Raw genomic sequence first — 17,280 nt, forward strand, 5'->3', positions numbered from 1 at the left:
TCTAGTACCCTCTCAAGACATGTGCTTTCTGGGTGTGAGACTGAATACAGCAGCCCAGATGGCCTTTTTAACCCCGGACAAACAAAAGAGTCTATCCCTTTACTTCCATCAACTATCTCATCAGTCCGTGCTGACTGCAAGGACAGTCCTTCAAGCATTAGGGTTCATGGCATCTTGTATTCTGGTGCTTCCCAATGCCAAACTGCATATGAGGAAGCTGCAATGGTATCTCAAAAATGTATGGACACAGCACTGCCAGGATTTGGACACTGTCATTCAAATAATACCTTGCCTTCAAAAAGAATTTTTGTGGTGGGCTCAGGAATGTCACCTAAACAAGGGACTCTCTGTGACCCGGCCAGAGGCGAGTCAGATTTTAACGACAGATGCCTCGGACATTGCTTGGGAGCTCATCTAAATGGAAAGTGGATACAAGACAAGTGGCCTGCCAGACTACAGCATCTACATATCAACATGAAGGAGATGTTAGCAGTCCAGTTTGCATTAATGGCTTTCAAGGAGTTGCTTCTTCCAGGGCAGGTGTTGATTCTAACAGACAACACAACTGTCATGTGGTACATCAACAAACAAGGGGGAACACATTCTTATCCTCTATGCAGGCAAGCAATGATTTTATGGGAGACTGCGCTCAGCTTGCAACTAAATCTTCAGGCAAGGTTTCTGCCGGGAGCACAGAACTCCTTAGCAGATGTGTTAAGCAGACAAATCATGGATCCCCACAGTGGAAACTGGATCTTCATGTATTTCAGAAATTGACAGTGTCATGGGGAACTCCAGACATAGATCTGTTCGCTTCTCCACTAAACCACCAGCTGCCAAAGTTTTGCACAAAGGGGTTTCATCACACAGCTTGGAAAGTGGATGCTCTTTCTTTCAGTTGGAAAAATCTTCATGTGTATGCCTTTCCACCTCTGCCTCTTCTTCCAAAGGTGCTCTTAAAGGTCAGACAAGACAAGCCAAGGATGATTTTAATAGCTCCGGATTGGCCTCGACAACACTGGTACCCACTACTAAGGAGTCTGGTAAGGAAGCCTCCATGGCCTTTACCTTTGATTCCACATCTGTTATCTCAGAAGGACGGTCATCTGCTCAATGTCAAGCTTCACTCACTTCATCTAACAGCCTGGCATATTCTGTGTTGAAACACAGCAGGTCTCAACTTCCTCAACAAGTTTTAAATGTGATTATGGAAGCTAGAAGACCTAGTACAAGGAAAGTGTACGCAGAAAAATGGAAGAGGTTTTTATTTTGGAGTACAGCAAAGAATTTGGAGATTTCTGAGCCTAATTTGAATGTGGCTCTTCAATATCTTACTGAGTTATTGGACAAAGGTTTGTCCTTCTCTTCCATTAAGATTCATGCTGCAGCAATTTCAGCTCACTATGATTGTGACCCACCATTGTTTTCGCATCCTTTGTTCAAGCAGTTTCTTAGAGGGGCAAAGAATATAAGACCCCACGTAGAGCTCCTACTCCTGCTTGGGATCTCAATTTTGTGTTGGAAAAACTTACTCTACAACCTTTTGAGCCTGCGGCTACTGCTGAATTGAAATACTTGTCATGGAAGACTGCTTTTCTGTTGGCTATTACTTCTGCAAGAAGGGTGTCTGAGTTGCAGGCCCTTATGGCAGTAGAGCCCTTTTTGATTTTCCATAAGGATAGGGTATCATTACGTACTAATCCTTCCTTTATGCCTAAGGTGGTTTCTAGTGTGGCTTTAAACCAAACTATTCATTTGCCTACTTTTTATGCAGACCCCCAAAATAAAGGGGAAAAGATTTTGCATACTTTAGATGTACATAGGCAATTGCGTTATTATTTAAGCAGGACTAAGGATTTTAGGCAGTCTCAGCAGTTGTTTGTTTCTTTTGCTTTGAGTTCGCAGGGCAAGCCTGTGTCAAAACAAACTATTTCTAGGTGGATTGGGTTTTGCATTGCATTTTGTTATTCCCATCATGGCAAGGAGATTCCAGCTGGGATTAGGCCTCATTCCACTAGGGCTACTGCCACTTCTACAGCATTTCTAAGGGGGGTGGCAACTAAGGATATTTTGGAGGCAGCTACTTGGAGTTCAGTGCATACTTTCTCTAAGCATTATCACCTTCCTCTCTACTCTAAGTCTAGGGCTGGTTTTGCCACAGCTATTTTGCAAGGCATGTTGTCAGCTCCTGCTTCTTTATGATTTGCCAGCCTCCCTTACCTCTGCTTTGGGATTCTACCCAATAGTTAGGACTGCAGCAATGTGGAGCGAAGAACATAGTACAGTTTTGTACCTACCATAAATGTAGATGTTCGAGGATCCACATTGCTGCAGTCCAATTTACCCTCCCTCCTTCCCCTCTGTGTTTAGGGGTGGTTGTGTAGGTGAGGTTATATGCTGATATTTTTGTATATATTTTTGTATATATTGTACATATTTCTGGTGCAGGTATATTGGGCCTTGTCTTTTTAGGGTCTTCTGACATCTGGGGCAAGAAAAGACTGAGGATATGACGTCGGTCATGCGCATTAGTACACTGACGTCAGTCTAATGCGCCCTGACCGACGTCAGCCATATACTCTGGTATTCGGGCCGACTGGACAGCGGACTACCCCAATAGTTAGGACTGCAGCAATGTGGATCCTCGAACATCTACATTTATGGTAGGTACAAAACTGTACTTTATGTATAGCTTCATTTGCTGTATCAACTTCCACTCAATGGAAGATTTTAACATGAGAGAAGATGCCCCATCCTCTTATCCTACTTTTACCACAAACATCTTTTCTCCATCCAACTGATGAGGTCAGCATGTCAAAAGTGAACACTGTGCCCTTACAACTCAGTTCTCTTGTGGCAGTTGTGGCTAATTTTGTGTTGTATAGATTGTGCAAATAGGTGGGGGTTTGAATCCAGCATTGTTTAAGTAATGTCAGTGTGTGTACTGTCGTATACATTTGTGATCATGACAACACCTCCTACGTAAAGTTTCACATTTTTTTTCCCTGGCAAAGGATTACCTTACAAATTTGTATTGGCCCAAGATGATAAACATTTTTGGAAACAGAATGCTTACATGATGCTATCAAAAAGAACCACATCAGAGTGGTCATATGAGTTACCCTGTAAGTACTGTGGGAGGAGGTCTGAATACAGCAGTGATAGACTACAGTCTGGGGATGAATGTCTGTTGCTCTGTATAGAGAAGACTTCTAATGTATGTAGTATGTGTAGATGTGTAGTGTTACTGTGCACTTCAACCGCCTTCATACATTTTTAGAACAACAGTGTATGAAAGAATAGTGATGTCATCCATTCAAATGTGCAGTGTCACACTTATGAATGAACATCCCGTGTCGTGCTTGTAATTCAGGCAGTGTTCTGTACCAGGTGATCTGAGGTAGTCTGTTCAAATCCAGCCATTGCTCCTTAGACTCATTTGTGTTAGGCACACATCTCCCTTGCAGCAATAAAATGAGTGGCACCGTGGTGCATTCATTCTTTCCAATATCATGTGGCTTCTGTGGTCTCATAGTCAGATGTTTAAAACCCACATTGGGTGACTGCAAGCATTGCATGTTCTACTGCTGTTATGCATGAATTACATCCACAAGTTTTGTACAATTACAGTGGGAGAAACCTTCCCTGGCCCTTTTATCTCATGCAGATTGCAACACAAACATGTGATGTAATGACTTGAGTCTCACAGTTTAAGACCTCCACTGTGGCACATGTAATTTCATGCACATTTGTAGTTGGTGGGTTTACATAGCTTGCTGTTCAGTTCCAGCCAAGGGTAACATTCTGAGTGTATTGACATTACTCAAACAAAACTGTGTGAAATTATTCTCAATATTTATATTTATTTATTATTAAAACAAGTAATATATGTTTGTGTTGTTTACATGCTGTTATGGCAGTGTTCACTGTAATGCCTTTTGAGTATGCCCAGTATAATCCTATATTAGATACACTACATTTACAGACGGAGACCTTGAAGTACTGCATTGTCATCAGAGCTGTGTTGTACTTTGTTGTTTACTGTTATATTACTGTTTATGATGCACATTTATATAAAACTCATGCTTGGCTACGACTTGGTTCATTGTAATATACCCCCTATCTGTTGTTGTCCAATGACAAATGTTAAAACATGTTCCTTTCAGCCCTGCATGGCACAGCAAATGTATGGCTCATGCCTGCTTTATACAGAATGGTGTGGAGGATACAGAAATACAGTCAGTTATCACACACAAATTCACAGTATATACATATCATACTCCGTAATTTCACGGTCTGCTAATGGCCCATAATGTATCTGCTGTCATTGCTGACTATCACCTCAATTAGACATATTATCATCATTAATATACATTTACTCCACTTTTTTACAATATTGCATTGTGTCCCTCTCACATCCATTGTTAGCATGCCTGTTTTTAAGTTCTTTACATGGATAGACTGGTACAAACAGGATTATGTATTTTTTATCATCTATATGGATGTCTTCCTGATGAAAAATATTTCTTTCTGACATTATCACATTTGAGTGATTTGACTGAGTAAATTTTTTCCATTTACCCTCCCCTCATAATTAGCACTGCACTGTTCACATTGTATTGTATATAAATGATCCCAGTTTCACATCCCCTGCATCTACTTGCTTAAAAGTCGCTTCCCTTTACGTTATATAAGCTTGTCCACCTGTGCTCACATAAAATATTCACCTGTGGGTAAGTATTTTTGTTTGCATTGTGTGTTCATGCTGCCATCACCATTTCATGGCTTCCAGCACTGTTGCTGGCCACAAGATGTGTAAGTGTGGTGAGCAGCACACACATGCAGGCTTCACGCAAAGCCTGCAGGATTGTCGATGAATCACTGTCAGTATGCTACACCTGTATTGGCCTTACTGAAAACATGAGTGGAATGTCTAACATGGATAAAGAAAATGGCAATGATATTACCACTGTATTGCATTATGGGTGTGAAATATTACCATTTTCCCATGTGATTATGTTATATAATATTGGCATATACTGTTACAAGTAAGTATTAAAATGAAGGTGAAAGAACAGTCCTTAGAAGCTAGAAACTGACTGCTAGATGACTCCCAGTGAAATATACAGTAACAAACCTCTTTTAAGACTTGTTTTTTGTGTACAGTTTATAAATGTATGCAGTATTCAAATATTTGTATTCTTATTTAAAAAGTTTATCAGTTACTTCATGTTATCCTGATGGCTGGCAAAGTTCACCTGATAGTAATGATCAAATTTGCACAGCTATAGAGATGTTTTAATGTTATTCAGGTATTCAGTTCAAATATAAGTAATCATATATTTGGGAGTGATGGATGTGTTTAAGTTGGAAGTGGGATTACATCAAGGATCAGCTCTGAGCCCTTTCTAATTTGCAATGGTGATGGACAGGTTGACAGACGAGATCAGACCGGCGTCCCCGTGGACTATGATGTTTGCAGATGACATTGTGATCTGTAGTGAGAGTAGAGAACAGGTGGAGGAGACCCTGGAGAGATGGAGATATGCTCTAGAGAGAAGAGGAGTGAAGGTCAGCAGGACGAAGCCAGAATATATGTGTGTGAATGAGAGGGAGGATAGAGGAATGGTGAGGATGCAAGGAGTAAAGGTGTTGAAGGTGGATGAGTTTAAATACTTGGGATCAATAGTTCAGAGTAATGGTGAGTGTGGAAGAGAGGTGAAGAAGAGAGTACAGGCAGGATGGATTGGGTGGAGAAGAGTGTCAGGAGTGATTTGTGACAGACGAGTACCAGTAAGAGTGAAAGGAAAGGTCTACAAGAGGGTAGTGAGACCAGCTATGTTATATGGGTTGGAGACAGTGACATTGACAAAAAGGCAGGAGTCAGAGCTGGGTGTGGCAGAGTTAAAGATGTTAAGATTTGCACTGGGTGTGATGAGGGTGGACAGGATTAGGAATAAGTATATTAGAGGGTCAGCCCAGGTTGGAAGGTTTGGAGACAAAGCCAGAGAGGCACGATTACGTTGGTTTGGACGTGCTGAGGAGGGATGCTGAGTATATTGGGAAAAATTTGCTAAGGATGAAGCTACCAGGTAAAAGGAAAAGAGGAAGGCCTAAGATAAGGTTTATGGATGTGGTGAGAGAGGACATGCAGGTGGTTGGTGTGACAGAGCAAGATGCAGAGGACAGGAAGAAATGGAAACAGATGAGCCGTTGTGGCGACCCCTAATGGGAACAGCCGAAAGAAGATGATGATATATTTGTAAATATCTGTAGTGAAACATTTGTTGCAGACCTAAAATGAAGGTTGTGTCTATTTGAGTAAAAGCATGGTTACAAAGATGTTTGTTTTATAAATGAGTTTTTCCTTACAGTTGACTGTATGCAATATTATCCTTTTGCATGCCATACATCCGTGCGAGACTACAGTATGTGTTATTGGCGAACTACATATTCCTGGACTGGGCTATGCATACAAAATGATGCAACAGTTAAGGGTGTAAAGTTAACCAAGAAAGTCCAGCACAAATAGAGTGGGTTGAGAATAAACTTTTATTACATAAAAAGTGGCTGACCCATATCCAACAAACCGGTTTCAGCTTCAAATAGCCTTCCTCAGTGTTAATGCTTACAGAAACACACAATGTTTAAATATTGCATCCTAAATTGCTCCTGTCCCCTTGTTGGTGCATGCCAAATTAGTTATGCTCATTCAGGCCAGGTTTAAAGAGAGCTCCCAACCTTATTATCCAGCCTGATTCTTTTTCATTGAGTGCTATGCCACCCTGACTTGCACATTCTATTCCCCTGAATTTTGTCTATAATAGTGAATTGGAATTTTACAGTATGATGGGTTGAAGTATGTTTATAAAGAGCATTTGTGAACCTTTTATTCCTCATATCACTTAAATGCTCACTGATCCTAAATCTTAATGGACGTGAAGTTTGTCCAACATAGAAGGCGGGACAAAAGCATCTAGCTAAATAAATAACCCAATTGCTACTGCAATTGCCCATAATATTAATTGTATATATTTTTGAAGTGTTGCTGCTGGTAAATTCCTTAGTTTTACACATGTGACCACATGCACTACAATGTCCACAAAATGATCCAACAGTTCAGGGTGTGCCATATAGAATGCCGTAATGTAAATGACTAACCAAACAGTACTGAGTGGAGCAAGTCAGTGATGAGGAGAAAGAAAATGTGACAGTAATTACCTTTGTGCAGCACATTCAGCATGAGATGTTTGCATTTTATCATATGATTGGGTTATAAAATATTGACATAAGTGGTTTAAAATGGCAGGCATGTGTGCATTATAAAGTATTGCTGAACTTGATGTGGAAGCTCAGGTTACTGGAAAGGAAAGTTGTGGATTGTAATATGGCCTAGATGGTACAAACTGAGATAGTAGTAGTTTTAGAATATGGTTCTTTCTGGTTGCAACCCCATGTGGTAACTTTCCAAAAGCTTTGGAAAGTTTCAGTTAGCTTTGTCTGATTTATATAAGACTTTTACTGAAAAGCGATTTAGGCAACTGAGTACTTGCTCACAGCAATCTGCTGCAGACAATTATTTGCGTTAATGATGTAAAGAAGTATCACTTTATAGACTACTGCATTGCATCATTTGGTGGTAGATTAACTCTGCATTGATGTTTTCAAGTCAGAATTGTACAGCAGCATAGATATTTTCTTCTGTTCAGTTAACTATCCAGATATGAATAATTATCATGTTATATAAATCTCACCAGAGTCTAACATCGCTTACAGCATTGTTTCAAGATAAAAGTCACAGCTATTTGAACAAAAAAAAACTTCTGTTTTTGACCATTGTGGTTATGGATATAGTGAAAGTTGTTTTGATTGCACTAGCAAAAATGTTTTGCCGAGTATTTGTTGGACATTATTGCCATTATTAAGACGGTTGTGTGCCTGACAACCTAACATGTTTGCTGTTTACGCTTTATAGTAGCTTTTACTTTTCCAATTTATTTGGGTTGGTTTAAAGGAATTATTCATAACTTTATTTTCTGAAAGATGCCAAGACAAGCAGACCAACAGAAAATTATTATGAGTTGTAGTGGCCTGAAATTACACCGCTGCTGAGTATGAATGAGTTAAGGTACATGTGTGATTCAGCTCTTTTTATTTTTATTTTTCTTGTTGCTATATGTTCAGGGTCTTGGATCAGAAAGAAGATGGCTGTGTCGTGGATATGCATCACTTCAGTTCTGCAAATCAGCCTGTCCTGTCTTATGCAACTGTAAGTGGCTCTCTAGTTGGATGGGATCTGAGATCTGCCACTAATGCTTGGACACTGAAGCATGATTTGAGATTAGGCCTTATTACTTCATTTGCAGTGGATGTACATCAGTGCTGGCTGTGTATTGGTAAGTCATGTCTTTATGCTCTTAAATTGTGTGATAGTTCTTTACCAACTTGGTCTTGATTAAGCTACAAGTATAGTGTTGTCAGCTTTTAAATCTAGTTGGAAGTGTGTTTAAAATATTATTTTACCCTTCTCACTTATAAAGGTTGTTAAGTATATTACCAAGTACAGGAGCTAAGCCAGTGCTATTTTTGTAAAACATGAGAAGGAAAGAGAAGCAGCTGGCTTAGTGGTGTAGCTTTATAGCCAGTATCTCAACACAAAACTACGTCTGGGCATGGACAGGTTTGGTGGTGGGATGGAGTTGCTAGGAAGAGTAGTTATTAGGAAGAATGAATTTAACAGCTGTTACACATTTGTTGTGTTTGTGGAAGAGCATTGTGATACCACTGTAAGCTTGCTATAGGTGGTATAGACAGGTGTCTCACATTGTAGCATGCTATGTCACCCATCCTTATAGAAATCCACCCCTTCTGTATGCCCGCAATGCTGTTGAGTTTTGTCTACTAAATCACTTTGGTTTTGTGGCTGACTCAAGCCCAGCTCTCTAGCAGCTGGTGATAGTTCGAAATAAGAAGGCCTCAAATGTCACATGTAGGGATATAAACTAGGCAAAAGCACTAATTTGATGGCTTTTCCATCAAGTGTGGGGGATACATGCAAAATAAGTTTCACAAGGTTATTATCCTGGCTTGTATAAGTGAAGGAAGTGTGAAAAAAGGTAGAATTTAACAAGCTAGATGGGGCTTAGGCATGACTTCTGTTTTACATTTGGATACTTTTGAGTAGCAGGACTGTGCAGAGGCAATTGAGCACAAAAACATTAGTGTTCTTTAGCATATTGTAATGGAAGATGCACTCTTTCCTGTGATTGATATATATATGTATATAATCTATATATATATATATATATATATACATATATATATATATATATATATATATATGGATATACTTCTGTTTATCGAAAATCCAAAATACCGACTACCACAATGCCGAGGCAAAAAATCACGAAATATGAACCAGGTAAGTATGCACAGGGTAAGTGAATACTTGCCCAAAACAACAGTAACTAACAACGCACCACCGAAAACTCACCTAGGTGAGGGTCTACGCCCCCCACAACCCCCAGCTATATATACCAACACCAGGATCACACTACAGTGGAGAAACGGCATAATCCCCCATTGGACAAGGATTCACTTGCCTTTGTGCATACTTACCTGATTCATGGTTCCATCTTTCATGATTTTCATCTCGGCATTGTGGTAGTCAGTATTTTGGTAAATAGTAGACTCATCTATATATATATATATATATAAAATGTGTGCGTGTGTGTATGTGTATTTATTTATTGACATTTGATTACTGGGAAAAATCCCACTGGGTAGAAGCCTATTTTCAGTGGAGGCATGGGGAGAAAAGCTCCATATTAATACAAAACATTTTAAGAAAAATAATTATACAACCTTCAAAAATAAAACAAAAACATCTGCAGTTAAAATAATTCTAACAAATTAGACATAATATAAAAATATTGGTTAAGAACCGATACAAGGTATATGACAATCATTTAATATTTAGAGAAATTTTAGATTGTTTGTAGAGAAATTAAAGGTAAGTTAGTCTAATACAAACAGGAATTGCAATATGGAGTGAGGGAAAAACAGGCTAATAGGCTCATAGGTAGGTACTAGGCTATCGGCCCAAGGGCCTAAGTAAGCCTAGCCAACAAGGTTCCCTAGCTTACGTCACCCAAGAAAGTTAATTTCCTGTGCCCCTGTCGAGCAGAGCCACAGATGTGATCCCCGGGGTGTATTTCCTATTTCCCATCCACTCATCAAGATTTTTCTTGAAGAGTGCTAATGAAGAACTTTGCTTGACATAGGTAGCTTGTTCCAGAGTATAGGAAGTCTCTGGGACAGGAATCTATCCGTCCAGCATGTCTTGCTTATTGTGGTGACAAGGTTTAGGTCCCTAGAGTGCGTAGCTCGGAGGGACTGGGATTTCTTTAGGTGTAGCATATCCAACAACTCTGAGTTTAACATAGCTTTATATGTTAGGCAGAGATCTCCTCTGAGTAGGCGATATGCTACAGAGTAAAGCTGGAGTTTTTTGAGACGGTCAGTGTAGGGCATCTGTTTGAGGCCAGTAATCCTCTTTGTGAGATACTTCTGTGGCCTTTCCAGCTGCTGCAGATGTCTTGTGAGGTACATTCCAAAAGGGTCTTTTCTTCTCTATAATGGGTCTAATGAGTGCCGAGTAGAGGGGAACAATGACCTCTTTTTTTCCTGGATGAGAACCCTTTTGTGATGAGGTGTGACACACAGAAGGATTTCCTGACTGCTGTGGCGATGTGATTATCAAAGTAGAGACTACTTTCCTCCTGAGTCCCAAGGTCTCTTATCACACATTCGGCTTTAAGTAGACTGTCATTTATGTGGTAGTTCATGGGTGCAGAGTTTTTACCAAAGGGGATGACAATGCACTTTTTGGCATTGAGCTTGAGGACATGCCTCTGACACCAGACATCTATCTCAGTGAGGCCCTTCTGTAGGATGACCTTGTGGCTCCTAGTTTGCAGTCATCTGCGAACTTCATTAGCCAGAGGCCTTCTGTGTTAGCCTGTACTTCAGAGAAGTAGATACCAAACAGGAGAGGTCCCAAGACTGAACCCTGTGGTACTTCACTTGTCACTGGTTTGAAGTCAGATTTGGAGTCTGCTGCTTTTACTTTTACAGTGTGGGTTCTGTCAGTGAGCCAGTTGGCAACCTATCTTGTGACGTAGGGATTTATACCTAGTTTAGTGAATTTAGCTATAATTCCAGAATGGGGGATGGTGTCGAAAGCCTTGACGAGGACAAGATTGGCTAAGTGAACCACCTTACCCTTGTCTACGGCTTTGGTGACTGCCTCAAAGAAGTCGATCAGGTTCAGAAGGCATGATCTGCCTTTCACAAACCCAAACTGGGTGGGGTCCAGAGTTTGGAGATTACCAATGTCTTTGTTTATGAGTTCCATGGTGATACGTTCCATGGCCTTGCAAACCAGGCTCGTCAGGCTAATAGGGCGATAGTTCCCAGGAACAGTGGTGGCTCCCTCTTTGTGGAGTGGAATAACTGTTGCTGTGCGCCATTCAGTGGGCACAAATCCTGACGTGAGATGATTGAACATGGTGCTTAGGTGGGGAGGCAGTTTGTTCTGAAGTTTGTGTAAAACGCAGCCATGGATGCTGTGTTTTTGGTTGTAGAGAGTGCAGCTTTTACCTGCATAGATGTGATTACAGGGACTCTGCATTCTTCCTGTATAGATATTGGCCCTTTAGAGGGTGAGAGGGGAGTAAAGTTAGGACTGAACCTATCTGCCAGGATGTTGGCAGTATCAGTTGGTTCTATAATTTTCGTGCTGTTGTGCTGTAACTCAGAGCAGATCTGGGTGTTGCCATTGAGATTCTTGACACAGCTATAGAATGCTTTGTGGTTGCCCTTAGAATCAGTGGCAATTTTATTTTCGTAGCTAGCTTTGGAGGATCTTATAAGGGATCTCAGCTTCTTACTGAGACTGACCAGGGAGCTCATCCACTCATGGGATTTTTACTGTCTTTTGCAACAGTTTCTTCCTTCTGTTTTAGAGTTTGTTTATGGTAGGGGACCACCAAATTGGCTTCCTTTTTTTGGATGATAGCGTCTTGGTTCTGTTTGGGATAGCACAATCTATGCAGTCGTGTAAGTGCTTATAGAGTGCATTTGTGTAGGATTCAGCAATCGTAACTGTATTGTCTATCTGCATGGGTGTCATGAAGTTCACCACTTCTGTCTTAAGAAGCATGAAGTTGGCTTTGGAGAAATTTTTTACAGTGGTTTCCTTAATGATGGGTGGGGGCGGGCTGCAGATATCTAGTGTGATTAGCTTATGGTCGGATCTGACCAACGAGGAGTTGACTTCAGGTGTTGAACACCGGTCACTCATGTTGGTAATGACTAAGTCTAGGATATTGTTGCCCCTGGTGGTGGTGTGGATAAGTTGATCCATGGCATTGGAATTTATGAATTCCATAAAGTGTTGAGCGAAGGAGTTGGTACATGAGTAGTTTCCCCAGTTAATGGTTGTTGTTGTTGTCTTTCGGCTTTTCCCGGTTAGGGTTCGCCACAGCGGAACTCCGGTCTGCTAATGATCAGCAGTAGATTTTCATGAATGCTGAGATGCCATCTCAATGTCTAACCTTCAACGAAGGCACGCCCATTTACGCATGTCTTTCAAATGCCCACCCATTCATGGGGAGGACATGCAGACTCCACATAGAAGGCACTCCCCGCACTCCAGCCGAGAAATCAGTTGAAATCACCCATTATTACGGTGTTTGGCGGAACCCTAATATTTTTCAGTATATCAAGAAAAGAGGAGTGGGAATCCTGGGGCATGGTGGGGGAGCTGTAGCAAGCTAGAATTTGGATTGCAGTTGTGCCCAGAGTTCGTTGCACTTGGATAACCTCGGATGCATTATGCTGCGCAACTAGCCTGGAGGTGTGGATATCCTTAATGAATATGGACACACCTCTGCCTTTGGTGTTCTGGTCCAGGTTAGATGGCTGAAAAGTGTGGTATGAGTTATAGCCTGGTAATGCAGGGATGCTGTCTAGAGCCGTGAACCAGGTCCCAGTCACTGCACAGATATCAATGTTCTCCATTTTAAGGAGTGCCTCGAGTGAGTGCATTTTGAGATTTAGACTTCTAGCATTGAGTAGCATTACCCTCAGTTTTTGTTTGCCTGTTCCTGTTACGGTGGTGAATTTTTCATTTGAACCTTGGCTAAAAAGGCACTATAGGGGCGGCAAGACCCTTAGCCAGTATCTGGAATCCCAGGAGCGACAGGTGCAGGCTCTCTCTGGCAAAGCTTCGTGGGCTGTCGACACACGCAGACAGATACTGGATCCCCTTAAAGTCACACCAGAAGCTTAGCCAATTGTTGAAGTCAATCATTTGGTATATTTAGAGAGAAAGTCAGAGAAGAGAATTAGATAGCAATAAGGAAGTAAGTGAAAATGGGAGAGTAAGGAAGTGTAAGGAATAAAAAGGTACTTGTTCACATTTAGGGATATAGTTTATCCTGGTTCTGAGCAGTAACATATTTTAGTTAGGGAGTATTTCAGAGTACTTTTGAAAGATGGGAGGAAGGGTATAGACCTGACGGATACAGGTAAGGAGTTCCAGCCCATAGCAACCTTGTACAAGGACAGACAATGCCCAACAGATTTAATAGGTCTGTAGACAAACAGGAGTTTTTGGTCAAGCTGATTGCATTAACCGACTGGGGCAAATAACAAGGACATTAAAGGGACACACTTGCCCCTGACTAACTACTGTCTATAAAAAATGCAAACTGCAAGACCCAAAGCTCAGAAGCTTTAGAAATAAAATCCCTTAAATGGATAATAACATCAAATATATTTGGACCTTAGAAAAACTGCCTAAAGTTTTACCAGTACTACAAAGGCTACTTACCTTAGAGAGAGGTAAGATACCCTACAGTCACCCCTCAAACAGTTTTCGAAGCCATTTAAATGGCTAACAGGTTATGTTGCAAATCCTGCACATTTGTTTTCTTCGTCTTTCAAGGACAGAGACAATTTTTGTTAATAACTAGCAGTGTTGATTTGTGATACTTGAGACTGACTAGTGTTCTTACAACTATACAAGTTCTTGTTAATAAATTCCATCTTCAGACCTCTGTACACCTATCTTAAATGAAATGTCTATCATAATTATACCTACTTACACACTGTAGCCCAGCAGTCTATTCTAAACAAGCAGCAGTGAAGGAAGTCAAAAAAAAAAAAAAAAGGTCACTAGTCATTTCACTGACTCCTTCCTTAGAATGTCTTTGTATTCCTTTGAAAAACCATTTCCCATGTGCCCCTTTTAAACATGCCACCATAATTTCATTTCCAAAAGCTCCAAATGAACGTGGAGATTATAGGCCCATTGCTATTCCATGCCCCCTAACAAATATATTTGAAAATTGTTTACAAGTTAGTACTAGTTTATTGATCCCCTTTGCATTTCTTTGCATGTATCCAGTTGCTCTGCTTTACTATGAATGCATGGACATGTATTTTTCTTATGTTTCCTCTATCTGTAGCAGATAATTCTGTCTTTCTGTGAATTTATTTTCTTATCTTCAGTTTGTAAACTCTGAAAAGCATCTTGGGACCAGCCCCCCCTACCCTATTACCAGTAGTTGAAATAACTTGCTAAGCGACTACCAAGACTTGCTCTACAGTAAAGAAAAAAGCAAGTAAAATGAGTAACATTACTATATCATAAGATACTGTATGATCTACTAAAGAAGGTAGATTAATTACAACTCTTGAGAGGAAAATTAAATGGATATTATCAGAACCTCAGGTTTTACTTCATGTCTTCAGAGCTGAAACAGCTATGTGAAATTTCCATATGTAAAGACTTGTAAGTAAATATGAAGTAAAAGAGGAGTAGAGAAAGAGTGAGAGAGACATATACACACACGCACACACCCACTATGATAGAGAACAACACTGCCGTGGGATTGTGTGATATTAAGAGTATTTAGTAAAACTGACATATATGTAACCAGAGGATATAGCATGTCCACTGGCCGATAAATATAGCTGCAGTTTTAACACCCAGTCTCACCCAGGAAATAACCCCACCACCATTTCTCCACCAACTACACTAGGGTGCAGATCCTTATTGCGCCATCTAAGGCCAAGAAAACTACTGTGATGGGCCTGATAATATCCCAGAATGTCTTTATTTTCTCCAAGTCTTTTGGGTTTCTAATACCACAACGGGGAATGGACCCCATTCCTAAGTCAAAGTATGATTAAAGCTCATGAAATTAGTATTGTTTCAATGTTAGCCAGAAGTGCTCTTCCCAGCACCCGCAATAGGCCCAGTATTAACTCCTCCTGCAATTCGTATGGAGTTACATGTATCGGTAGTGTATCTAAGTTTCATTGTAAATATTTTTTACAAGATCTGTTGCTCCTACTGCAACTGGAACTCTTTGGGGCTCTTTCTTCCACACTGCCCTTGTTTCTGCTAGCAAATCCTGGTATTTTATAACTTTGCCTCTCTCTCTCTCTGTAAGACATTGTAGTCACTAGGTGTAGCAGTTTGTGTTCGATGCTACTTTTGTCTTTTCATGCACTATTATAGCTATTTTTCTTGCATCTATTTTTTGAACTGTTGTTAACGGATAATCCCATATGATATAAACTTCATTATTTTTTATGGCTCATGTTTCCAATGCTTTTCAGCTCCTTTAATATTATAATGTTTGCACAACCCCCAACAGTCTTGCTACATTGTTATGCCTTTCAGTATACACTCTTTCTGCCATTAGTATATCGCAACCAGCAACAAGATGTGTGACTGTTTCCATTTCTGTTTTACAAAACCTACACTTGTCTGTTTCTCCCATCTTTCTTCTTTGGTTTAAATTCATCTCTCCGTAACCATTTCTGTGTTCAGTCCTGGTCAAAATGAGGTTGTTCCAATACTTGCAACTATATTTATACCTTTTCCACATTTCTTGCCTTCTCATCTGATCCTTCACCTTATATTCTTTCTTTTGTTTTGTAGCACATTCAGTTGCTGCCTGATTTTTTTGTCTGCTTCTGGTTTGGTTTCCATTTATTATTTATTTATTTATTGCATTTGTTTACCGGGAAAGTCCACTGGGCCTGAGAGGAGCCCATTTTCAGTGGAGACCTGGGGAGAAAAGCTCCACATATAGTTACATACAGATAAAGCATAAACACAATTGGTACAGTGTATAATACAATAGTAGCACAAAAAAATAAAGCATAAGTACAGCATATAATACAATAGTAGCACATAAAATAAAGCATAACTGCACAAAAAATATAAAATTAACATAGAATCATTTGATAAAACTGAGGAGAATTATTGCTACTCTGGTACCTATGAAAGTGAAAAGTGTAAATGTGTAAGTGAGATTGTTAGTAGAGAGACAAATGAGCATAGAGGAAAATAGAGAGTGAAGCAGAATACTAAGGTGGGGATAGCAGAGGTTAGAGTGGCAGCAGAAGGAATAGATTTGAAAAGAGAATGGGGGGTGGGCTAGAGATAGAGTGAGAGAGTAAGAATTCTGAGAAAAGGTTATGTTTTGGGGTTGGCTGTAGGGGTGCAGGTGCATATCCAGTGTGAGGAGAGATGCAATTTATGGGATTTTTTAAAGTTAGTGTGATTGCTGATAGCTCTGAGAGAGGCAGGGAGGTTGTTCCATAACTTGTAGACAGCATAAGAGTATAGCATTTGGCCGGCTGATAGTTTGGTATATCAGTCAGTGTTCAACAGCATTTTATTTTCTGACCTTAAGAGTCATTTAGGATGGTATGTACTCAAAATGTGGGAGGGCGGTCACGGTGGTGTAGTGGTTAGCTTTGCTGCCTCACGGCAAGAGGTTCTCTGGTTCGATCCTTGGTTGGGGTGCCTTCTGTGCGGAGTCTGCATGTCCTCCCTGTGGTCGTGTGGGTTTCCTCCGAGTGCTCTGGTTTCCTCCCACATCCCAAAGACATGCGGTAGGTGGATTGGACACTCTAAATTGGCCCTAGGTGTGTGTGTGCCTTCTGTGGAAGGTTGGGTGCTGGGCTGGCAACTCAACACCATAAAACTTCACTGCCAATCATGAGTGGACAGGTGATCCGCTGTGGTGACCCCTAACTGGGAAAAGCCGAAAGAAGAAGAAAGACTCAAAATGTGGGAGAGGGCTGGGCAGGCTGCTGGGTCATAGATAAGTTTATGGGCAGTAGTTATTTGTGCATAAGTGAGTTGATGAGGGAGCTTAAGCCAATTTAGTTGGTATAGTGAGGAGCAGTGGT

At 40.5% G+C, this 17,280-nt stretch overlaps 1 protein-coding gene across 5 annotated transcripts in view; it reads left to right on the plus strand.

The window, feature by feature from the left end:
• The window catches only part of PIK3R4 (phosphoinositide-3-kinase regulatory subunit 4), a 1,126,702-nt gene that overhangs the window by 747,936 nt on the left and 361,486 nt on the right, over positions 1-17,280 (plus strand). For all 5 annotated transcript variants that reach the window (XM_044066738.1, XM_044066737.1, XM_044066739.1 and 2 more), the window contains exon 15: positions 8,185-8,396. In XM_044066738.1, the coding sequence (XP_043922673.1) occupies positions 8,185-8,396 (212 nt within the window). The remainder of the gene's footprint in view (positions 1-8,184; positions 8,397-17,280) is intronic.

The sequence above is a fragment of the Protopterus annectens genome, chromosome 3.part1, assembly GCF_019279795.1.
Source record: "Protopterus annectens isolate FY-2018-M chromosome 3.part1, PAN1.0, whole genome shotgun sequence".
Classification (NCBI taxonomy): domain Eukaryota; kingdom Metazoa; phylum Chordata; order Ceratodontiformes; family Protopteridae; genus Protopterus; species Protopterus annectens.